We start from the raw sequence: 25,797 nt of genomic DNA, 5'->3' as shown, positions 1-25,797 counted from the left end.
TGAGAAAAGTATTATTATTATTGCCTCTAGATGCACTTGAGCAATGCATGGATGTGTTTGCATTATGTGTTTGTGTGTGTGTGTGTTTGATGCGATAAAGCGTGCTGTAATGCGATAAAACAAGCATGACACATGCACATCCTCAACAAAACAATCATTTTAAAACATTATCAAGTCATCTTACTTCTCTGCTGGGCTGTAGGGGATTTATTTTGAATCTGATTTATACTCCAGAAATCAGAGTGTTGTGTTATTTCTGTCAGCGTAAGGGGTCTGAGAGAGAATTAGTCTTTCTTGGCTTGGTTACAGACACTATTGTTTCTTGATTATGAAGGCATTCCTGAGAACGAGAGAGTTAGAGAGAAATGGAGGAATTAATGAAGGGTCAGGAGAACTTGAAAAAAATGCTGCCACACAGCGTGAGTATACTGATGGTGAACTATAAATGCTAAAGAAATACAGTCAAATTTAATGATCCTATTTGGTAGCGCAACTATTTTGCTAATTCAAGTCAGTTGACCCTTCTTGGTTTAATATCGCATGCTAACTTTGATAATGTTTCATATTAATTCCCAACTGTCAACATAAAACCACATTTGTAACTGATTTTAATTGCATAATGTGATGCATTTCAGAGTTAAACTGTGTTATTTAATAGGAAAATGATTACCCATCAGGGATTAGGCTGGATTGTCAAAAGCAGGGCAAACATACAAAATTGAAGCCAGACCTAAACCAGACCTAAATATAAGTTTGCATAATAATATTCTCTGAATAACTTTTTGGCGATTTGTTATAAATAGACTACAGCCTACATGATGTCACTGGAATAGGAAAGTAATTTTGATTAATTTGAATTTTAATATAATATTACGAAGACAAATTAAGAAAAGGAATGTCTAAAAAGTGAAATAGATATTTTGGTATTTTTGTTGAAAACACCACGCAATCTATTTCTTAAATTAATATTTTAAAGTCAGGTTCTGGAAGTAAAAACTCCATTCATTTTCTCCATAGAGAAAGTGATTTTTTAACGATAACTTTAAAGACAACCTTATGAGCCACGAGGTTGCTCGATAATATTGATAATATCTGATCCTTTTGAAGACTTCAGCCCGCATTATTTCAAATTAGTTTAAAATAATCATGTTTAACAGCAGAATTTGTGGTGAAAACTACATTACCCATCATGCTTTGCAGAAAATTCCACCAATCAGATAGTCGAAACAAGCAAACATGCCAAAAGATCTCATTAGCTCGGTCTCAATCGAGTCTGTCTTTCTACACTCTCAAAATACTTCAATATTTGAATATATATGCATATTTTGCAATAAACTTAGTGTATTGTTTCTATATACAGTATATAATCAACATTTGTAAATTAGTAGTTTTATAGCAATTTCTCCATTGTTTTCAATTCAATTAAGCTGGTAGCAATGCTTCATGGGATTTCCCTGACAAATTTTTCTCTGATTTTCAAATACTTTTTTGCTTCATATAAAAATTTGCACTGTTATGATTCACCTCATAGCTTGTTTGCTTGGTTCTTGGCTTATAATGCTTTCTGAAGAATTTTTTTAAATCCCTATGGGAAAAATGAATGGAAAAATAATTCCAGAGTCAACGCCCCTGGAAAAGTGGTTGATTTTATTATGAACAATTATGCATGTTTCATTTTTTAAAATTGTTTTGACCTTGTAATGTTTAATCAAAATTTCATGACTTAATCTTCTGGTGAAACAACAGACTTCTCTCTGGTGATTCTCCAATCATTTAGTGCATTTAAATCCTGCCCCTTTCTTACAACTGAATACAAGCTCGCATTCAGTTCTTCCTCCATCCAATCAACAACGAATGGATAGAACTATGTCCCCGCTCAATTGCAGAAATAAAGATTCTTTCCTGACAGCTAGTTCCGCCCTGATCTCATGCAATTGGTTGAGCCTGAAATTGATAAATGAGGCATGTTGAAAGCGCCATGGCCCAACCTTTGATTAGCTTACTTAAAGTTGTCTATGCACATTAAGGTTGGAGAAAAAAATTACACACTTAAAATCCAAAGAAAAATAATGCTGTTTGTGTAACGCAGCATAATAATTTAATGTATCTCGAAATGCCTTTGGCAGTGTTAAGTTATTCCATGTTTGCTCTGGTTATTTGAGAAGGTGTGCGTCACAGCCCACCAGAACTGCACCTCCTCTGAACTCTCAGGAGTCTGGTCCTCTACTCACTATTCAGAAAACACTTGTTCAGTCCTGAACCACAGAATGAGGACACTTCTGCATAATTTATACTCCTAAACTGATAAACATACTGTATAAGTGAGTTTTTCCACTGAAGCACCAGAGGCCTATCTGCAGGGTGACTCACACCCATCTGCGAAAAGCACATGTGCATTAGCTTCATTAAAACACTCCACTTTACATATGGCAAGTACTTTATTAAACTCAGAAGTCTTTGACCTGTTTGTTGGTATTGTTTATATGCTTAAGGCATTAAGTGTTCTTAAGCATCTCTTTTGAAAAAACAATAAACAGTAGTTATTTGAAGGATCAGATTATTTCTGGCCCGTCTTATGTACCCAGCTATGCATGCAGTCCCTCCAGGAATATTTCCACAGTGTAGAGAGAGCGAGAGACAGTGAGATATGATTAGGACATGTGGATAAGCTATTCATGGTCCACTGTCAGGACCAAGCCCGATTAAGAGCCCCTCTCACATAGGAGCGCATAGAGTCTCGTGCGCCTCTAACCAATTTTAAAAAGTTAACGACAATCCAACCCGTTTGCTTTGATCTTCTGTGGTTGACGGATATTTGATGACTGAATTGGAATTTCAGTGTCACGCCTCATTCTGTGTTTAGCAAGGGAAGTTCAGGAGTAATCACGTTTAAAAAACTGTCACTACTTTTCAGGATATTTCATTTTATTATCTATAAAATCTATATTTTCTCTTTAATATCTTGATTATCTTGATTGTTTCTCTACAGTAAGGATTTAAGAATATAGTCATTATTTCTATTTTGTTTTTATTTCTTTTTTTGTTTCTATTTTTATTTTGTCTTTCAATTCAATACAATTATCTTTACATTCTATTTATGTTACATTCCTTTATATATATATATATATATATATATATATATATATATATATATCACACACATATACACCGATCAGGCATAACATTATGACCACTGACAGGTGAAGTGAATAACACTGATTATCTCTTCATCAAGGCACCTGTTAGTGGGTGGGATATATTAGGCAGTAAGTGAACATTTTGTCCTCAAAGTTGATATGTTAGAAGCAGGAAAAATGGGCAAGCGTAAGGATTTGAGCGAGTTTGACAAGGGCCAAATTGTGAGGGCAAGACGACTGGGTTAGAGCATCTCCAAAACGGCAGCTCTTGTGGGGTGTTCCCGGTCTGCAGTGGTCAGTATCTATCAAAAGTGGTCCAAGGAAGGAACAGTGGTGAACCGGCGACAGGGTCATGGGCGGCCAATGCTCATTGATGCACGTAGGGAGCGAAGGCTGGCCCGTGTGGTCCGACAGATGAGCTACTGTAGCTCAAATTGCTGGTTCTGATAGAAAGGTGTCAGAATACACAGTGCATCGCAGTTTGTTGCGTATGGGGCTGCATAGCCGCAGACCACAATACGCTAACAGTGGGCATGTGAGCATCAGAACTGGAAGAAGCAATGGAAGAAGGTGGCCTGGTCTGATGAATCACATTTTCTTTTACATCACGTGGATGGCCGGGTGCGTGTGCGTCGCTTATCTGGGGAATACTAGGCACCAGGATGCACTATGGGAAGAAGGCAAGCTAGGAGAGGCAGTGTTGTGCTTTGGGCAATGATCTGCTGGGAAACCTTGTGTCCTGCCATCTATGTGGAGGTTACTTTGGCATGTATAACCTACCTAAGCATTGTTGCAGACCATGTACACCCTTTCATGGAAACAGTATTCCCTGGTGGCTTTGGCCTCTTTCAGCAGAATAATGCACTCTGCCACAAAGCAAAAATGGTTCAAGAAGGAGGAGCACAACAATGAGTTTGAGGTGTTGACTTTGGCCTCCAAATTCCCCAGATCTTAATCCAATCGAGCATCTGTTGGATGTGCTGAACAAACAAGTCCGATCCATGAAGGCCCCACCTCGCAACTTACAGGACTTAAAGGATCTGCTGCTAACATCTTGGTGCCAGATATCACAGCACACATTCAGGGGTCTAGTGGAGTCCATGCCTCGACGGGTCAGGGCTGTTTTGGCAGCAAAAGAGGGACCAACACAATATTAGGCAGGTGGTCATAATGTTATGCCTGATCGGTGTGTATATAACCGTGAGACATAACTGTGAACTTTAATAATGTCTAGATTTTATAGCCTGAGCAATAAAAGAAAAACTGCTGATCACATAAAAAAATGTAAGAATTAACATAGTGGAGCTTTAAACTTAAAGCTACTTTGTCACGAAGATCGCAGCAGATGCTTTTTCATCGCACACAGTTTTTAGCTTCTCTTTTACACAAGTTACAGCATGTATTCTCCCATATGCAAAAAAATCCAAGTTTAAGAAGTCCCATAGTGTAGCTCTATACTCCCAAATCTGTGTAATGACCAGTACAAGACCGTGACATAGGTAGAGCAAGATCTTTTCTTTCTCTCTGTTGAATCCCTCTCTCTCACTCTCCTGTCTGCGGTATCCTGACAGCATTCTGTTGAGTCATGTTTCCTGCGGCATGAGTACCTCTCCCTCTCTGCAATTGCAGTGACATGCTGAATTACATAACTGGACACAGTAAGAGGACGGTGCCTGAAGGCTCCATCTGAGCCGAGTGGACTAGATGTAGCATCTTATTACACTTTATGTAAAGATTAATTAATGCAGTTGCCAGGAAACTTTAATTACGCTTCACTGTGCTGTATGGGAGAGTGCCATATGTTTGGTTATTACAGAGATGAACACATAAGAAGAAATAAATTATCTCCAATTAAAATATCAAAACTTTTTCTGTTTGAGCTAGAATGATTGCAGAATGGAACTAATCATGTATTGCGATGGAGTTTCCCACAACGCTGTCCCATAGTTCCTTGCTGTTTGAGTAAGCACAGCCAGTTATGATCTACAAGCTTAGAGAAGGTATGGCCAGTGCAAAACCCCTGAGAGATGATATTAGCCCGCTTAGAAGGACAGGAAATTGCAGTGGATATACGTTCAAGATTTCAGTTGGCTGCCTCTCAAGGTTTGGTTGAACAAAGTTCCCTCTTTTTCAGAGCCAGTAAGTTCTCTACCTGGGAGCAAGCGGACAATATTTATAATGTCAGCCCAGATCATTAACCACAAAGCTACTCTGTTACAAAGATTAAAAATATATACAGACTAGACTCTTTTTCATCACACAGAGTTTCTCTGTCTTTAATTTCCCTTTTACACAAGTTAACAGCATGTATTCTCCCATATATACAAAAAAATCCATGAATAAAAAGTCCAGCTCCATTTGTGCCTGTTGTGTTGGAGCAAGTTTGAGCAGCGGCGTCAGTTAGAGGTGTAAGTGTTATCTGAAAACCAGCCGCCGTGGGAGAAATCAGACAGTCAATCCCTCCAGATTAATGACTGTTGATGTTTTCCATCTAATCTACTGACAGATTAAAAATGTCATCCACTCAGAATGTTTTTAAATCTATTTTAAACAAATAAATAATTATATACACAAATATGCAAAACTATAGGTAATAAGTCAAATGATATATTTTGATACATAAATTAAAGTATTGTTATTTTTAAATATCGATATTTATTAGTTATTACATTTTTATTTTATTATGTATTTGTTTATTTATTATTGAAATGTATTATCATGAAAACAGAGGTATTGGAATTCATAATCCTACAATCTGGAGTCACTCCACCCAGCTGTAATGACATCATCTCTTATATAACCATCATACCGAGTGATTGTTTTAATACTTTATATGTCAGTCAGTTCACAAGCAAGCAAAAGCAGGGCAATGTCTGGAGCTAAATCAAGATTAGCATTAATTTTGATGTTTTTTGACATGTTAAAATAGTTGAAACATAAAGGGAAATTAAATAACCTCACAGAATGAAACATCCCCGCTGAAACACTTTTTATGACTCAAAATAATTACTTTTACTCATTTTAAGTGCATTTTAGAAGCAGCTTTTTCCATCTTAAAGCTTTTTCCTTTAGAAGCAGGTGAACGGTGAACTGAATAGTGTTTTTACATGATCATTATGGTTTATTGTTCATCCTAAGCATTCACACACGCACTAAAGTCATTGCACTAAAAAGCTGGCATTCAACTTAAATCCTCTCCCTTTCCCAACCCACTCAATCTGTCAATAGGAATTGTTTCTCTGTGAGGCAATCCATGCCTTTGGGAAGATAACACTGAAAGGCCAATCACAGCAGAGCTTGTGGGAGGAGCAAAAACAGTGCATTCATCCTCAGCCAATGGTGTAGCCCAGTAGACGTGGTTTGGCTTTAGCCCAGCCGCCCCTTTGTGACATCACAGCTGTTGCTCGGGCAGTGAGAGTGCACTAGGCGTGGGGACGACGAGCGGTGCATTCATCTGGGGAGGGGGTCTAGAAACAGGGAAGGGGATCTGTTGTGCTATTCAGCCACCAGGCCCTACTGAAATCTCAGAAAACAACAATGGAACCTGCTTGAGAAGCATTCACTCTGCTTTTGCGTGTAAGTGTGATTCCTCTTTAACCCTCTAGTGCGTTTGAGTCTTGCTGTGTGCACGTGAACGGTTGTCAGTGTTTTTGCGTGTTCACCGGAGCAGTGAAGAGCTGTGGCTTTCAAAGAGAAGAATGCTTTTGTTTCTGTCTCCTGTTTCACATCTGGTCAGAGATGGTTTGAGGTTTCTGAACGATCTCATGCTTCACTCTGTGTCATGTTCACACCTTTACTGCCTATTCTGATTTGACCAGGTCTTTGTGGATGTCAGAAGCAGCTATATGGGATTGGAGTGTGTTTGAAAGGTGTATACACATGTGCCATGCACACAGTGACGTGTGGGAGTGCATTGTGGGATAATTTTGTATGAGGCGGCATGACACAATTGCTGATTGTTGTTGGCTTCTTTTTTTGAACAATGACACAGTGTTTGGTTTCTCAATTGTGGCTGTATCTGGGTCAGGGTTGCTGACCGGTGACTTGACCCATAAGATCTTGTTTTATGGGAACAGGTGGATTTATGTCAGTCAGCATTTAGAGCAATTCATGTCACATATAGTGTTTTGTTTAGCATGCATGTGGATCAGTGATATAACACTCTTTATGATAAGATTTGTTTTTAAACTCTGTATTACAAGTGGTTTTATATATATATATATATATATATATATATATATATATAAAATTAAGAAAAATCACTTTCAGTAAGTAGTTTACACACTACACACACACACACACACACACACACACACAGGTTTGTTTTTGTGAGGGACATTCCATAGGCGTAATGGTTTTTATACTCTAAAAACCGTATTTTCTCTCGCCCTACACCTAAACCTACCCATCACAGGAAACTGCACATTTTTACTTTCTCAAAAAAAACTCATTCTGTATGATTTATAAGCCTTTTGAAAAATGGGGACATGTGGTAATGTCCTCATAAGTCATCCTCTCCTTGTAATACCTATGTCATACCCATGTCATTATACAAATTTGTGTCCTTATATGTCACAAAAACACGCGCACACAGACAAACACACACACATATATATAACTGCTTCATTGCTTTTAAACATTTAAAAAATGTTGCCTGTCATGAGGTCCAAACAAAATGCAGAAAAAAAAACATAAAACAGAAAATTACACTAAAAAAATGAACTTTCACTCTTGTTAGTTTCACTCAAACCATCCATGTTCACATTACTTAAAAACATGTGTAACTTAATTTAACTGAGTTGTTTCTATTTTGTTCTATTTTGTAGAGCAAATAGTTAATTTAATAAGGTAAATTAAGTCAACAAATGTCTTCACCTTATGTAATAAACTTTTATAAATTTAACATTAAGTAAACTGCCTATATAAATACAATGTAACAGTGACAAATTCAAATGATTTGTATTTACTTAAAGAAATTTTGTCAGCTTTACGTGAATTTATTTTGCTCATACAACTAAATTGTTATTTGTACAAATTACTCAATATAGTTGCTTGAAACCCACTTAACACTGCTTTTTTAAAGTAAATCCACCAAATCATTTATTTATTGATTTATTTATTTTAGTGTATGCCATATAGGGGACCTCTGCAGAACCTCATGACTGTGTGAGGGTCAATAAGTTTCTTAAAAAAATCAGACAATGTGATCTTTTTATGACAAGACAAAGTTCGTTCAAGTCAAATGTCATGTAGTCAGACTCCCCAAAAATGTAATATCTATGAATTAATATGTATGTATATAAATGTAAGAAGAAAAAAAATCTTTTTGAAAATAATAATGTGTACTAATGATATGTACATGTATGCAAATCAGTTTTTTGTATATTTTTTATGAACACTGTGTCATTGACCATGTAGCGACTGCAGAAAAGGTTATATGCTTATTTTCAGATGTGTTTCTCATTTCAGACCAGTAAATCTAATTTCAAAATATGCTTTGCATTTTTAGTCACATGATCATGAATTCTATTTGTCAGTGTGTATTTGAGCTCATGTCAGCCCAGATACCTGCACTGGCTCCTCTTTCTGTGTTGTGCACAAGAATCTCAGCCATCCGCTGCTGGACGTGACCCCTTATTAAGCTTACCCCAGTGAGACATGCGTCTAAATATAGCCCGCATATATCAACACATCAAAACAGAAAGGATGAGGGGGGTTTGGAGGAGGAGGATTTTAGAAAGTGGGAGAAGGGAACTAATATCAGCTATAACACTCTCACGTTACCATCACTCATATGTCCATGAGAGCACATGTCAGAAGTATCAGAGCAACACTGGGAACAGAGGCACTGGAGTAAACTGAGAGCAAGACACTCGCTGTCAAAACATGACAGAGAGCAGAAGGGAGAGACTGAAAGTGTCATAATTGGCCTGCAAACTGATCAGACAGAGAGACTTTCCTGAATCAAAGGCCTTATTTTAGTTTTAGTTTTGATACGAGGCATGAATATTGAATCTGACTTGGGGTTAGATGTGTCATCCCCTTAATCTAGAAAATCGTGCATAATTTTGGTCACATGGCATGTCAACTCACATTTTTTGAGCTATCACAGGAGCAGGGTTTGTATAGGCTAACTACATTAAAAATAACTTATCTTATTTTAGTTAGTTCTAGTTCTCATATTCATTTATTTGAAATGTATTTACTATAATAACTCAAATTAATAATCTGGGGGGAAAAAAACTATAAAAAACTAAAAAATGATATAAAATTAAAAAATTATATAGACATTAAAAAAATCTAAATGACAAAAACACAATAAAATTACTAAAACTTTAACATTAAAATGAAAACAGAAAATATAATAAAAATAAAAACTAAATCAAAATATTAATAAAAAAAATTATAATAGTATCTCACTAAAATAACACTGCACAGGAGATGTTGATTATGTTTATTAAATTATTATGTCGGATTTGATCTAGGCCCTTTGTGCTAAACAAAAATCATATAGTAAGACTAATACAACTTTAAAGGTCCCGTTCTTCGTGATCCCATGTTTCAAACTTTAGTTAGTGTGTAATGTTGTTGTTAGAGTATAAATAAAATCTGTAAAATTTTAAAGCTCAAAGTTCAATGCCAAGCGAGATATTTTATTTAACAGAAGTCGCCTACATCGAACGGCCAGTTTGGACTACATCCCTCTACTTCCTTCTTTAATGACGTCACTAAAACAGTTTTTTGACTAACCTCCGCCCACAGGAATACACAAGAGTTGCGTTTGTAGAGTGTGTTTGTCGCCATGTCGTCGAAACGCTGTTATTTTCATCCCGCAGTCCAATCACCGGGTCTGATTCCGGCTTAAATTGATAGGGTAAAATTAAAGACATGTTTACAATAACACTGAGCGCGTGCATCTCCACGTTATGGTAAGAGGCGTGACCTTTCCGGGCAAGGTTCGCTAAGCTGCTGTCGAATCACAACACAGGAACCGCTGGCACAATCAGAACTCGTTACGTATTTCTGAAGGAGGGACTTCATAGAACAAGGAAGTCATCAGCCCGTTTTTATGACAGTGGAAACAGCAGTATACAAATAAGTAAATTATATGAAAAATACTGTTTTTTTTTTACACGTGAAACATGAACACATGTTATATTGCACACTATAAACACAATCAAAGCTTTAAAAAAACACGAAAAACGGGACCTTTAATATTTGTATTCATATTAATTAATTTTGAATAATATTAATATTATTTCCCAAATTATTAAGTTGTATAAAGTGTTTTTTGTGAACATATATATCATATACAGTATATTTGCACATATATTCACTGTGATTGACAGATGCACATGAAAAAGGAATTGCTGTGAAATCGATTAATCACAATTAATCGCATCTAACATAAAAGTTTGTGTACACACACACAGACACACATATTATATTTACAAACTTTTATATTAGATGTGATTTAGATGAATCAGTTTGACAGCACTAGAAAAAAGTGAAAAAGTTTTTATTTACTTAAGCTGAAAATTGCATGTTAAAGTACATTTTCATGCCAGATAATGTTCTTTGTCAAAGCAAATATATACAGATCTAAACCATGTAAATGATTAATTAATTAAATATCCATGAATTATTAAATGAACCTTTTTTTTTTTCGCTTTGGGGTAAAGTGTGTCAGATGTGTTGATACATGATGTTAGTGGATCAACTAATAATGATAGTAATTTTGCTTCTAATGCAGGAAGTACTGTAAGTAAAAATGGAACTGTGCATTAGTATTAAATTTTGTATTTAAATCGTAAATCACTAAACTTACTCCTTAACATGACACGGGTGTGTCAATGAATCTCTTTGAAAGACGGTCATATTTCTATGGCCCTTATGTTAGATGTTTTCTTTTACATCCTGAAATATTAGTTTTACCTCTGTCTCATATCTCTTTGCCTAGAGGACAAATAAAGTAAAAAGTGGCACAGCATGTACCCACATTGCAGGAGCTTGTAATGGCCTCAGCAGTAGCTCATGTCCTTGTATCAGTACTTATCTGTCTGCCCGCTGCTGTTGCTGCTCATCTGGAAAAGTGGCATGAAAATTGTCAGCATTTATTTGCCTCTACAACTCTGTAATCCATTTTTCCATGCTCTTCTCTTCTGATGAAATACAGTGTGTTCTTTGCCCTGCAGAATAACGGTTATTTTCCTGTGTTAAAGTTGCTTGTTTGGTAGCAGCTCAGCAGGCGTCACCTGTTATCTCACTCTCACGTTATCCTGTTCATACAGGAGGTTTTCTTCTCTTGCCATCTCAATATCTCTTTAAAGGGTTAATTCACCCAAAAATGAAAATTCTGTCATCATTCACTCATCCAAACTTGTATAAATTTCTTTGTTCTGATGAACACAATGATATTTGCATATATTTGAAGATATTTGGATGAATACCATTGACTACCATAGTAGGAAAACTAATACTATGGTAGTCAATACTATGGTAGCTATCCCTTTAAGAGATAGTTCACCCAAAAATAAAAATTCTGCCATCATTCTCTCACCCATCATTCTTTCACGTCAATCCAAACCCATCAAACAAATTAATATATTTTTAATGAAACCTGAGAGGTTTCTGTTCTTCCATTGACAGTCCAGGTAACCTAATTTTAAAAGATCCAAAAAGGTCATAAAGTCATCATAAAACAAATTGAATTGATATGAATTGATTGGTTTAATTCAAAACTTATGAAGAGATATGATCGCTTTATATGATGATCAGATTTATTTAGGCTTTTATTTACACCTAAACAATGATCGACACACATACATAGTGCACATCACATCTCGTATGTGTGTTTATATGTGAATAAAAGCCTAAATTAAATTTGTTCATCATAAAAAGCAATCATATCTCCTTACAAGACTTGGATTAAACTGTGCTATTCATATGGAGTCGCTTCATGATGCCTTTATTAACTTTTTGGACTGTTTTTCTGGACTTTCAATGGATGGACAGAAACCTCTCAGGTTTTATTAAAAATATCTGCATTTGTGTTTCAAAGATTAACCAGTTTTGTGGGTTTGGAACGACATAATTGTGAGTGAATTATGACAGAATTTTCATTTTTGGTTGAACTATCCCTTTAAAGGCCAATTCACTCTGTACCAGCAGACACGGAGGTCACGGACCAATGGCAACAGACGCTTTGTCAGGTTTTGTCAGATCAGTGTGTTACCCACGTCAGCATCTGTTGGCGTTGGTTGGCGCTTTGTTTCGAGTCATGGAATGTCTGAGAAGTGACGTACTGTAATCTTTTGATTGTCTGCGTTGGTTGCCCTTTTCATTATTTTAAAGTTAAGGGTGCAATATGTAAGAATTTTGCAGTAAAATATACAAAAACCATTAGGCCAGTGTTATATATTTTGTTCACTTGAGTACTTTCAATATCCCAAATGTTTGCAACTATTTGTAAATCGTGAGAAAATTGCAATTTTAACCAAGGCTCCGGGACGTGTGAGGAGTCGCCTGTCAATTGCGTCATACCCGCGTTACCCTCGGTTTCCGATTTTATTTTGTAGAAACCATTGAAACACCAAAAACGCTTGATTATTTATGTTTTAATAGACAAGGGAACAACTGTTTTGATATATTTGTAGACAGAAAACGAATTGTTGTTATATAGCTATGTTATATAGTCTTATTGTTCAAATCTAATATTCTTTATTTATTTTTTTGCGAGTACCATGCTTTACCATGCCTCAGAGAAAAACACTGTTTTGTCAAGAAGCTAACATAGCATAATCAGATGCAGCTTTATTTTTAGTAACAGTAATACAGAAATTTTTCCATCATACAATACATTTTAAAATGAATTGCATGCCATTTATCAACACAAGCCATCCAGCATTTAGTATGATATTCTAAAATCGATCTAGCTTACTGCAGTGTGTAACAGTGTCTCACAGCAGCTGCCGAGTGAGCGCACAGAGAACCGTTATAACATCACTACATTTTCAACAAACTCAAATGTATCTAATATGATAAAAAGAGCTGCATTACCTCATACTCATGACTGGAAAAGCAGAAGCGGCGCCGATGACTGTGGTATAATAACAGCTCCGCTGCTCACGGCGTGTGTTGCGCAAGCGCTCCAGCGGCCTCATTCAGCTCCCACAACACTCGGTACTGCTCTGCTTCATACTACAGTAACGTTAATAATCGCATCCATGAACATGATTTCATCCCATGTCCTATCCCGATTATTTCCACCGGCTGTGATGTGAAGACCACATGTGCCAAGATTCCGCGCTCAAACTTGGCATCATCAAGCTACGCCTTTGTTTTGAATAGACCTCTAGCGGACAGAAAATATTACATATTGCACCTTTAAAATGATGAAATGTGTTTTTTTTTCCTGTTGGAAGACTTTTAATAACTTCTGACTAATAGCATCTTTTTTATTTCAGGTTAAGGTGTGTCCTGGCCCTCGGCCCCCTCTGTGGATGTCTGTCACCATGGCGAAGTTTGAGACCGGCCGCACAAGCCCAGTGGTCCGCCAGATAGACAAGCAGTTCCTGGTGTGTAGTATCTGTCTGGACCACTACCACAACCCCAAAGTCCTGCCCTGCCTGCACACCTTCTGCGAAAGGTCTGTATTTGTTGCCAATATTATTGATAGTAGAGAGAGAACAGGAAATGATGGGGAGGAGGTCCGGTAATGAAGCAAGCCATACTTGAACTCATATTTCCAACATGAGCACTAGTGCAAGGCCACAGCTCACGGTTTTAATAATGTTCTTAATGATTGAAGCATAGAACAGTTGTTAACCTTTTGTTAGGATTGCAACTTTGTTCACTTACTGCTGACTATCCTTGGCATGGATGCTCTGTCTCTACCACAAATATTTTCTTCTGCATCGATGGCATGAGATGTGTGCTGTGTGACAATGAGACTCTCTGTGTCTTTATTTATCTCTTTGGGTGTTTTGTGCTTTGTATCTGTGGGGTTGAATGTCAGTGGAGTGTTTCCACTGTGATTGTTCGTATTGTGACTGAAATTTCAGCAACGCTTGCCCTCCTAGCCATCTTGCTCTCACACTGTCTCACAGGAGTACATCATTTATGAAATGTGAGATACGCCGCCATTCAAATGTTTGGGGTTAGTGAAGTTTTTTGTTTTGAAAAAAAGTTTCTTATGCTCACCAAGACTGCATTTATTTGATCAAAAATACAGTAAAACAGTAATATTGTGAAATATTGTTACAATTTAAAATAACTGTTCTCTATTTGAATATATTTTAAAAAGTAATTTATTCCTGTGATGCAAAACTGAATTTTCAGCAGTAATTACTCCAGTCTTCAGTGTCACATGATCCTTCAGAAACCATTTTAATATGCTGATTTGGTGCTCAAGAAACATTTCTTATTATTATCAATGTTAAAAACTGCTGCTTAATATTTTTTTCAGGATTCTAAGTTTGTTTGTTTTTTTTAAAAAACTGCATTTTTTGAAATAGAAATCTTTTGTAAATTTATAAATGTGTTTACTGTCAGTTTAAAGCTTCCTTGATTAATAAAATTATTAATTTCTTTAAAAAAAAATCCTATTAACCCCTTTTGAAAGATAGTGTATATTAATGGTTGTTAATATCTGTTCTTCAAAGATACTTTTACATTAAAGTTTACAATATACAGTATGATAAAATACAACATTTAAAATGTATGACGTTAAAATACATTACTTTATACCTATTTAAAGGGATAGTTCATAAAAAATGTCATCATTTACTCACCCTCTTTTCTTTTAAAACCTGTATGACTTACTTTGTTCTGTAGAACACAAAGGGAGTTATTTATAGCAAAATATATGTTACTCCTCTCCAAATAAAAAGAATGTGAATGTTGACTTAACTTTCAGTCATTTCCTCACACAAAGCTATCGTATGACTCTAGAATAAAGTGCATTTAGTCATATGGATTACTTTTATAGAGGTTTATGGTATTTGTCCTTTATTTGTCCTTTTTGGAGCTTGGTCCCCATCTACTTTCATTGTTAGGAAAACAGCAATGTGATCTTTCTTCAAAATATTTCCTTTTGTGTTCTACAGAAGAAATGAAGGGTTTGGAACAACATGAGGAGACCGATAATTGTGGCTGATTGATTTTGTTTGAGTTCGTTAATCATGTCTGTCCTTCTCTCTATCTCACAGGTGCCTACAGAACTACATTCCTGCTCAGTCTTTGACACTGTCCTGCCCGGTGTGCAGACAGACCTCCATTTTGCCTGAGAAAGGTGTGGCGGCACTACAGAACAACTTCTTCATCACAAACCTCATGGAGGTGCTGCAGAGAGACCCAGAATGCTCTCGGCCGGAGGCCTGCAGCGTGTTGGAGTCTGTCAGCGCTGCAGCCGCTGGGAAACCGCTCTCCTGCCCCAATCACGAGGGCAAGGTAAGCCTCTTACCATCTGATGATGAAACCAAATTTGGCAACACTTGGTGGGAACATGAAGGAGAAACCATCAAAAATTAGGTTGTTTGTGAAATCGCGGAATTCCTTTACCACCCCTGGTTTCTCTGCATTTAAGCCAATTTTTCATTGGCATAGGCTGCTGTTGCTTTCTCTTCTTTCTCTTCCCTCTGAAACACACCTAAAAGCTACCAGCGGTTTTCCTTTATGTGTCTTCAAAGTCATAATACACATGAGTGTGTTTACGCTGTTCAGGCCTGTTAGCGCACATTAGCTCCCTTTGATAATCCATTAGGATGCTGAATGAAATGTTTGCTCACTGGTGCCCCTGCAGGTGATGGAGTTTTACTGCGAGTCGTGTGAGACGGCCATGTGCCTGGACTGCACAGAGGGGGAACACCGAGAGCATGTGACCGTTCCACTGCGGGATGTTCTAGAACAGCACAAAGCAGTGCTAAAGAACCAGCTAGATGCTATACGCAACAGGTACATATGTGCCGTTCGTAACAGACAGCTGTTATATACAGTTAATCACTTCAATAATAATACCAATAGAACACACTACATACATATTGCTTTAAAGTTATTTTTTTTTTATTATTATTATTATTATTGTCATTATTATTATTATAAAACTATTTTTAAAAATTTATATATTTAAAAAAAACGATATAATAATAAAAAATAAAAAATAAATAAATAATGATAGCAAAAATAAATATATTATTATGTTAGTTTTAGATAATTTGTTATAAGTTTATTATAAGTATATATATATATATATATATATATATATATATATATATATATATATATATATATATATATATATATATGTGTTATGTTGTGTTAAAATGTTTTACTATTGTTACTGTTATTGCAATTATGAACAAATTATAATAATATTTTTTTAAAAATATAATAATAAAATCATAATGAATATATATAAATATATATGTAAATAGTATTATTAAAAATTAAGGAAATATTATCATGAGAAAAATGTTGATATACAATTATGAAAAAGTAATAATGATAATTTTAAAAAATATATAAATAATAAATAATATAATAATAATAAAATAAATATAATAATAATAAAATAAAAATATATTGATAATAGTAATAATTCTAATATAAATATCATATATATATATATATATATATATATATATATATATATATATTAGAATTATTACTATTATCAATATATTTTTATTTTATTATTATTATATTTATTTTATTATTATTATTGATAATATATATTATCAATATATAAAAATATATTGATAATAGTAATAATTCTAATATATATATATATATATATATATATATATATATATATATATATATATATATAAAAAATTAAGACAAAATGATAATGATAAAAATATTGATATAATGATATTAAAAAAAAAATATGAATATTAAATAATAATATATCTCCTTTTACAAGTAACTAAATATAAAACAAAATTATGCTTTTATAAGCTGTTTTAAGCAATCATTGTGAATAAAATTGCTGCCTGTTTTCCAAATAACTTGGATGTTTTCCATCATTTCTCTGATAAAATTCGTTTTTTTATTCGGTCAGGCTGCCCCAACTAACAGCGGCCATTGAGCTGGTGAATGAAATCTCTAAACAGCTGATAGAGAGGAAGAACGAAGCAGTCAATGAGATCAACATGACATTTGAGGAGCTCGAGAAGGCACTGCATCAACGCAAGGCTGCGCTCATCACCGACCTGGAGAACATTTGTAGCACCAAGCAGAAGGTCAGAAATTTCCTGATAGGTTAAACAGGATGTATTCCTTCTATATCTCTAACACTCCTTTCTGCTGTGTTCTCCATAGGTGCTTCAGGCACAGTTATCCTCCCTTCTGCAGGGAAAAGAGCACATCCAGAGCAGCTGCAGTTTTACTGAGCAGGCCCTGAACCACGGCAGCGCCACTGAAGTCCTGCTGGTCCAAAAGCAGATGAGCGAGCGGGTGAGCGCACTCGCCTGCCACGACTTTCCTGAACGGCCACACGAAAACGCCCACTTGGACTGCCAGATAGAGACGGAGGGCTTGCGACGCTCCATCCAGAACCTGGGCGTGCTGCTGACGACGGGTGCCGTGGGACACACGAGTGTGGCAACGGGAGAAGGGCTCAGACATGCCCTGGTCGGTCAGCATGTGACCGTAACAGTTACCACTAAGGATAAGGACAGCGAGCTTGTGCGGACCGGTAATGCGGTCCTCCGAGCAGAGATAACAGGGCAGGACGGAGTGCGGGCGGCAGAGGTGGAGGTTGTGGACAATAAAAACGGAACGTATGAGGTAGGGTACACACTTAAGAGCGAAGGGGAGTACTCCTTCTCTTTGACGCTGTATGGACAGCCCGTGCGGGGCAGCCCGTTCAGACTGCGGGCGATAAAGCCGTCGGATGTACCCCAGTCTCCCGACGATGTGAAAAGGAGGGTTAAATCTCCTAGTGGAACAGGAGGACACATCAGGCAGAAAGCCGTACGGAGACCCTCCAGCATGTACAGCACCACCAAAAAGAAGGAAAACCCCATAGAGGATGAGCTGATTTACAGAGTGGGTAAGAAACACTGGACAAAAACTTATTTATGTGCACAATAGGAAGTTAGACACGTTCGATTGTTGTTAAATATTAGTTTGATTTTGAATGGCAGTGTTTTTCCTTTGTCTGACCCCTCAGGCTCTCGGGGGAGGGAGAAGGGAGAGTTCACTAATCTACAGGGCATCTCTGCTTCCACTAATGGGAGGGTCATTGTAGCAGACAGCAACAACCAGTGTATACAGGTTAGTCAATATATAGCAATTTTATAAAAATGATAGGCTTCATTTCTAAAGTGATTTATTGGAACCAGTATGTCACAGTAATTGTACTTGGGTTCAGTACAGAGATATCGAAATATTTTCATTGCATTCAGTGCAAAATTTGATCATTTGTTTGCTTTTATGAAGGTGTTTACTAATGATGGCCAGTTCAAAGCACGTTTTGGGGTCAGAGGTCGTTCCCCAGGACAACTGCAGAGGCCGACAGGAGTGGCAGTCGACACAAATGGAGACATTATAGTAGCTGATTATGATAACAGATGGATCAGCATCTTTTCCCCTGATGGGAAATTCAAGGTGATGTTTAACAGTGTATATATGTGTGTGTGTGTATGTGTATAAAAACAAACTAAATCTTACTTGTATGCACATTAAATTGATCAAAAGTGACAGGAAAGAATTTTATATTGTTACAAAAAAATTCAATTTTGAAATAAATGTTCTTTTTAACTTTCTATTCTTCAAAGAATACAGAAAAAAATTATCACAGTTTCCAAAAAAATTTAAGCAACATAACTCAAGGAGCACAAGTCCTTAAAGGTTAGTTCACCCAAAAATGACAACCTTGCGCAAGTTGAGTTCTGGCGTAAGGGTGGCCTCTGACCCGACGTATGATGTTGAGGTGAGAGAAGACACCTCTCGTGGTTCAAACAAATATGGCTCGGCAACAAACTCAAGCTCCTCTTCTCTTATATCGAAGTCCTCCGACATTTCTCTTTAAAAATTCTCGCTTTAGACTTCTAATTCATGACCAGTGTTTTGTTTTGCTCTATCCTCTGCACTTCCGTGTTCATCAATACGTCATGCGTCGGGTCAGAGGTCACTCTTCTGCTGGAACTCGACTCACGTATGGCTGTTCCCAGAAGCCAGTGAATATTGTTATAAATATGGATTTTTTTAAAAAATGCATCGCTTCACTTCAGAAGGCGTTTATTAACCCCCTGGAGCCGTATGGATTACTTTTATGCTGGATGGATGTGCTTTTTTGGGCTTCAAAATCTAGGGTACCATTCACTCCAATTGTAAAGCTTGGTAGATCCAGGATATTTTTTAACAAATCTCTGATTATGTTTGGCTGAAAGAAGAAAGTCTAGGATGGTTTGAGGGTGAGTAAATTATGGGATAATTTACATTTATGGATGAACTAACCCTTTAAATATTGACATGAATTATGACTTTGAGTAAAAATTTTAATTATTCCAATTTAATTAGTTTCTTACCCACTCTGTAAATCATTTTTCTTACTCAATTCTATGAGTGACTAATTTTCATTTATTCATTTAGTGTAAACTTTTATCCAAATCAACTTACAAATGAGGACTACAGTAGTACAAGCTAAAACAAGGAGCAATAGTGAAAACAGAAAAATAAGATTTTTGTTTTGTTTTTTGAAGTCATTTAATTGTTCATGGAAGAGATGATTTATCAGTTTCTTGAATATTGTCAAAGATTCGGCTACTCAGAATCACGTTTTCCTAAGAGCCATTTAATATGGTCCTCTAAACGACCCTCTCTTTGTGTCTGTGCCCCATGCAGAATAAGATCGGTGCTGGCCGTCTGATGGGACCCAAAGGAGTGGCTGTAGACAGGAACGGTCATATCATTGCAGTGGATAATAAAGCCTGCTGTGTGTTCATTTTTCAATCTAATGGCAAACTAGTGACCAAGTTTGGAGCCAGAGGCACTTCAGACAGACAGTTCGCAGGTACAAGGATTGAACGCAGCCTAAACACTTTATCCTGATGCTAATAGAGCCAACATTGAATAATAAGATGTGGTTAACCTATCTAAGCACTAAAGAGTTGCAGAAGTGTTGTTGGCGCCCCCTGTTGTGTGCTGTGACTGCTTGTCCTCTAACATCTCTTCCTAATACCTCATTTGTCCAGCACTCAGGAACTATTCTTGTGACCTAAAATGTTCCAATTCAGTAACAAACTTTAAAGAAACAAGAGCTAAATGAGGTTTTACTACAAAAGCAACAACTAAGAACCATTCTGGGAAGACAAACGCTGCAAAAGGCTGGTGTTTTTATACAGAAATGGCCAGATTTACACAGGCTTCAGTTCCAGTGTTTAAAAGGATCTAGACCTGTATATTTTCCCTGCCTCAGTTCTGTTCCTGTTTCACTTTAGCAATAGCCATGTTTTCAGTTGCATTATCTGTCTGTATGATAAATGAAGGCCAATGCATGCATACATGTAAGAGCCTATATTCTTACTAAGATACTGATAGATACACAAATATTAGTCATGCTTTTTAAAGTTCATCCAGCACTTTTCTTCCTGCTGCTTATTTTACTATTTAAATACATCAGTTCCTTTTCCTAATCCTTGTTAAGCAAGTGCATGTGGCTTGCGGACTGGTTTGGGATGTGCATCTCTAGACAGTTTTCCATTGTTCTTCTGGTCTGCTCCACGTTTGTTCCAGCACTTAAAGATGATTTTCATCCTTGCACCATTTGAAATGTTTTTGAAGTAGCTCTTGCGCCTTTTTATTTGTCAATCCCTTCTGCCCTGTCATTTATTTGTCTCCGCTTACCCTTGTTTGTGTTTTTCCCATTCCTTTTTAGAAAAAAGTGGTGCAAAGTTTGCACTGGAGCAAAAGTTTAGTAAATCTGGCCCTGTGTTCAGTAAGTATGGAGTGAATTCTCGTCCCAGAATGTGGTGATTTATCTTATTGAAATTAAGTTTAATTTTAGAACTGAATTCAAGAGAATATGATTTTGTGCTTTGTGTTTCTAATCAAATGTTGACAAAAATCAAATTGTTCAATGATAAGGATGAAGGCTTTCATACACATTACATCACAAGATCTATAGGTGCATTCACGCTATATCGTAATTACTGTAACTACGAGATTCTGGCTCACGTCCTCGTAGAGCTCGTAATTACAAGTTGTAAGCTGAGAGTTTTCTGAAAGCTCCCACGTCTACCACATGGCTGCTGTACCACCTGACCGCTGTAGATTCATTTAGGCATTGATAGTGCCGCCATAGAAATGCATAATTGAACGGCTCCGAATATAATGTCACATGTTGTCATCTTAAGATTCCGGTAAATACGAGGTGGCGTGAACGCAGCATATATGATCAGCTGTGAGATCTTAATCACATGACATCCCTGCTCTCCTCTCCGCCCTCTTTCTGTGTCTTTATCATGTCTGAATCTTTCTTCTCCCCCATTTTTCTCTGTTTCCACACATGCAGGTCCGCACTTTGTTGCTGTCAACAACAAGAATGAAATTGTGGTGACAGATTTTCATAACCACTCCGTCAAGGTGAGTGTATCTCATGGCCGTACTTACAGTTTTCACTGGAAAAAAAAAGAAGAAAAAAATCCATAGATTTTAAAGTAAGGGACCTGAACCATATCCATATCATATATGTGTGTGTACTTTTAAATATATATATATATATATATATATATATATATATATACAGTGGGTATGGAAAGTATTCAGACCCCCTTAAATTTCAGACCCCCTTAAATTTTTCACTCTTGTTATATTGCAGCCATTTGCTAAAATCATTTAAGTTCATTTTTGTTTTCTCATTAATGTACACACAGCACCCCATATTGACAGAAAAACACAGAATTGTTGATATTTTTGCAGATTTATTAAAAAAGAAAAACTGAAATATCACATGGTCCTAAGTATTCAGACCCTTTGCTGTGACACTCATATTTAACTCAGGTGCTGTCCATTTCTTCTGATCATCCTTGAGATGGTTCTACACCTTCATTTGAGTCCAGCTGTGTTTGATTATACTGATTATACTGATATAAGACCTTACAGCTCACAGTGCATGTCAGAGCAAATGAGAATCATGAGGTCAAAGGAACTGCCTGAAGAGCTCAGAGACAGAATTGTGGCAAGGCACAGATCTGACCATGGTTACAAAGAAATTCTGCTGCACTTAAGGTTCCTAAGAGCACAGTGGCCTCCATAATCCTTAAATGGAAGACGTTTGGGACGACCAAAACTGTGTTTTTCTGTCAATATGGGGTGCTGTGTGTACATTAATGAGGAAAAAAAATGAGGTGACCTGCTCCATTTAAAAAAAAATAAAATTCTACTGACACGACTGGATGATTTTAAATGTATTTTCAAAAGTATTATTCATTTCTTATATGTAAAACTTAAATGAGGGGACAGAATTACAGAATGCATCTTTTATTGTAAGTGACATTGTATTTTATTTAATATGGGTGATTAAAATTTGTATTTCCTCAGGTCTACAGTGCAGATGGGGAGTTTTTGTTCAAATTTGGGTCCCATGGAGAGGGAAACGGCCAGTTTAATGCCCCCACAGGGGTCGCTGTTGATGTTAACGGCAACATCATCGTAGCAGACTGGGGCAACAGCAGAATACAGGTACTGAATCCTCTAAACATCCACTTCCTCTTTACAAAATCTCCAAAAAATTAGTCATTTTAGAAGCACTTTTTAAGATGACAATCTCTACAAAGCAAGTGTGTCTTTTTTTTTTCTCAGGTGTTTGACAGCGCAGGCTCATTTCTCTCTTACATCAACACAACTGCAGACCCTCTGTATGGGCCGCAGGGTCTCGCTTTAACCTCCGACGGCCATGTCGTAGTGGCCGATTCTGGTAACCACTGCTTCAAAGTCTATCGGTACCTGCAGTAACGTCTCAGGTACTGCCACAGGGTGCCACAAACTCTCCTGCGACTTCGGTTCATCATTGTTTGCATAGTCATATCAGCAAAATCCTCCAGAAAGGAAGAATCGAATGAACAAAAAGCACTTTTCTTAAATCTTCTACTGATTTTCATGTTCCAAAACAAAGAACTGCTTCTGTACTAAACCAGGAATGTTGATTGTAAATAACAGAAACCATATCAATAAGCACAGATTCTTATTAGAAATCATGTAAGTTCTGTATAAATAAAAAGTATATATATATATATATATATATATATATATATATATATATATATATATATATATAGCAAAACATTTTGTTAATCACGTCTTAAACCCTTGCCGAAAAGTCGATTATTTCCAAGATTTTTCCAAGATTCCTTTCCCGTCTCAGAGTGATTGACCTTCCCATGACTGCAACAGTTTTAATTCTGTTACATTCTGCATTTGTAAATATACAAATGTATGTACATATGAACATATTTGGTGTATGTAACATGTAAATGACACTGGCTTCTTGTATTGTCAGCATTTACCACTGAGATTTCACCATATCCGAGCTATTCAGTGAGTGCTCTCAGCCAACTGGGTGTTCAGATCATTCAGACTGAACATCTGAGCTGATTATCCCTCACAGATATCAGCAGCACAGCAAGTGAAAGTGCATCCCTGCTGTGCTCTTTTAAAAAAAAAAAAAAAATCAAAAATCAAACCAATTAACAAAAGGAGCCAAAAATGACATATTTTTTTCCATTCCAAATTATTTATTTTTCTAAAGCACAAGGCTACTTTACGTGTTGAAAAATCCAAGTTAACGAGGAAGTAGAAATATAATCAAACCCAAGTATTTCAAGTATAGGCCTATTGCCTCTGTTTTATGTTCTATAAAGATGATCCGCTGTATGGGATTATATCTCTTCTCTGTAAATAATCATGCAGACGCCAGATGTTTACAGTGTAGCAACCAAATGTTGTTTTTAGTCAGTATTAGTTTATGCTTCATTTGTCTATTTATTTAATGTTTTGTACACATTTTCCTTTGAGATTGTCCTTCATCACCAGCGAATGATTTCAAAATCACTTCCCTTTAATTTTGTGGATATTTCCTTTGTCTCTTTGAAGGTTTATGTGGCACCACGTCTCCTTAATAGGCTACTCTGTGTGATACTGTACAAGGTTAATGAACGGTGGCTCACAGCTGAAACGGTGAACGTATATCTTAATATCTGTGCAAATAACGTTTTTGCATGTTAATGATTTTACCAGCAGTCTGAATATGGTTTCTGCAGCAGCGAAATACTTGTAATGATTTGCTATTGCCAGACTGGAAATAAATTTTAAAAAATGTAATAGCCAAAAAAAAATATTCTATACTGTATATTAATTTATAATATATTTGAATTGCAAGTTGAGATAATTAGTTGCTTCTGTCATGATGGGCTCTTTTTTGGAGAACCATCATCAGTAAAGGCCTGTTCACACTAAGAACGATTAACTATAACCATAAAGTTTTAAAATTGCTCTAAAGGTGGTCACATTTACTATTGTTCAGCGAATTTTTGCAGACAAAATCCATGGGTCTGTCTGCGTCCTGCAGTACTACAAACCACGCCCCTGCAAGTTACGCCTCCCGCGAAGAAACAAGTTTGGATGTTGAGGAAAACAATCTTTTGGGACCCACTTTATATTAAGTGGCCTTAACTACTGTGTACTTACATTTAAATTAATCATTTGTTACAATGCACTTATTGTGTACATACATGTTTTTACATTGTACTTATATTTTAAAAACACCTGCATGTAATTACATCTGTAATTAATTTCTGTAATAACATTTATAATTACTCTGTTGACCCATCCCTTACACCTTACCCCTACCCTTAAACCTACCCATACCACCAAAGCTTTCCCTAACCTTACCCGTATCCCACCTCAATAGCAGCAAAAGTGTTTTGCAATTCAATATGAACCCAATAAGTACATTGTACTTAGTTTTTGATGTAAGTACATAGTAGTTAAGGCCACTTAATATAAAGTGGGACCATCTTTTGGAATCTATGGAATGTTTGTAAGGGTAACTTAGCTGTAATTTAATATTTAATAAAATCTAAAATGAATATATTAGGAAAACATAAAATAAAATAAAAACCTACCCTCAGCCCTAAACATTACCCTTACCCAACTCGTTCCATTAAATTAACATTTACTGTAGAGTTTCTTAAATAAATACTTTAAAAACTGAGGAAAACAAACTGGATGACTTGCGACATCTGGTTATTTATGTAATGCAATCTGTGTGCCTTATCACTAGGTGGCGATAGTGAAGCATTAAAAAGCTTAAAAAGTGAAGTAGAAGAAGAGCTGTATGGCTGTTTCATTGTAGGGGGCGTAATTTGTAGTAGGGGGCGTAATTTGTAGGGGCGTGGTTTGCAGGATGCAGTCGGACACACTCATTTCAATAGGAATCCACGTGATCGGGAACTTTGGGAGAGCAAAATAATTCCCCATGCAGATTTTGCAACATCGTCAAATTGGTCACATGAATGCGCCACGTTAACCAATAAAATAAATGCTTGTTTTGAACGTGTGAGCTGTGCTTCATATAGACAATGTGCCCATGAAAATTCTCTATTATGACCGCAGATTTCGGAATATCAGAATCGGAAGTCCACACCACAGCTAT

At 36.4% G+C, this 25,797-nt stretch overlaps 1 protein-coding gene across 6 annotated transcripts in view; it reads left to right on the top strand.

Annotated features, from left to right (window-relative positions):
- Nucleotides 1-24,480, top strand: part of trim3b (tripartite motif containing 3b) — a 37,560-nt gene extending 13,080 nt beyond the window's left edge. For 2 of the 6 annotated variants that reach the window (XM_048178985.1, XM_048178975.1), the window contains 12 exons: nucleotides 13,604-13,785; nucleotides 15,347-15,587; nucleotides 15,940-16,091; nucleotides 17,200-17,380; nucleotides 17,460-18,192; nucleotides 18,313-18,416; nucleotides 18,582-18,749; nucleotides 19,989-20,157; nucleotides 21,022-21,081; nucleotides 21,658-21,728; nucleotides 22,686-22,826; nucleotides 22,947-24,480. In XM_048178985.1, the coding sequence (XP_048034942.1) occupies nucleotides 13,640-13,785; nucleotides 15,347-15,587; nucleotides 15,940-16,091; nucleotides 17,200-17,380; nucleotides 17,460-18,192; nucleotides 18,313-18,416; nucleotides 18,582-18,749; nucleotides 19,989-20,157; nucleotides 21,022-21,081; nucleotides 21,658-21,728; nucleotides 22,686-22,826; nucleotides 22,947-23,099 (2,319 nt within the window). In that variant the 5' untranslated portion in view covers nucleotides 13,604-13,639 and the 3' untranslated portion in view covers nucleotides 23,100-24,480. Of the gene's footprint in view, nucleotides 1-6,546; nucleotides 6,714-13,603; nucleotides 13,786-14,154; nucleotides 14,296-15,346; nucleotides 15,588-15,939; nucleotides 16,092-17,199; nucleotides 17,381-17,459; nucleotides 18,193-18,312; nucleotides 18,417-18,581; nucleotides 18,750-19,988; nucleotides 20,158-21,021; nucleotides 21,082-21,657; nucleotides 21,729-22,685; nucleotides 22,827-22,946 lie in introns of those variants that run through there. The other 4 variants (XM_048178966.1, XM_048179000.1, XM_048178992.1 and 1 more) reach the window with 4 other exon arrangements.
- Nucleotides 24,481-25,797: the final 1,317 nt, after the last annotated feature.

Source organism: Megalobrama amblycephala, linkage group LG2, assembly GCF_018812025.1.
Source record: "Megalobrama amblycephala isolate DHTTF-2021 linkage group LG2, ASM1881202v1, whole genome shotgun sequence".
Taxonomy (NCBI): domain Eukaryota; kingdom Metazoa; phylum Chordata; class Actinopteri; order Cypriniformes; family Xenocyprididae; genus Megalobrama; species Megalobrama amblycephala.
Note: the sequence above shows the minus strand (reverse complement) of the source record. Positions and strands in the feature narration are given on the sequence as shown.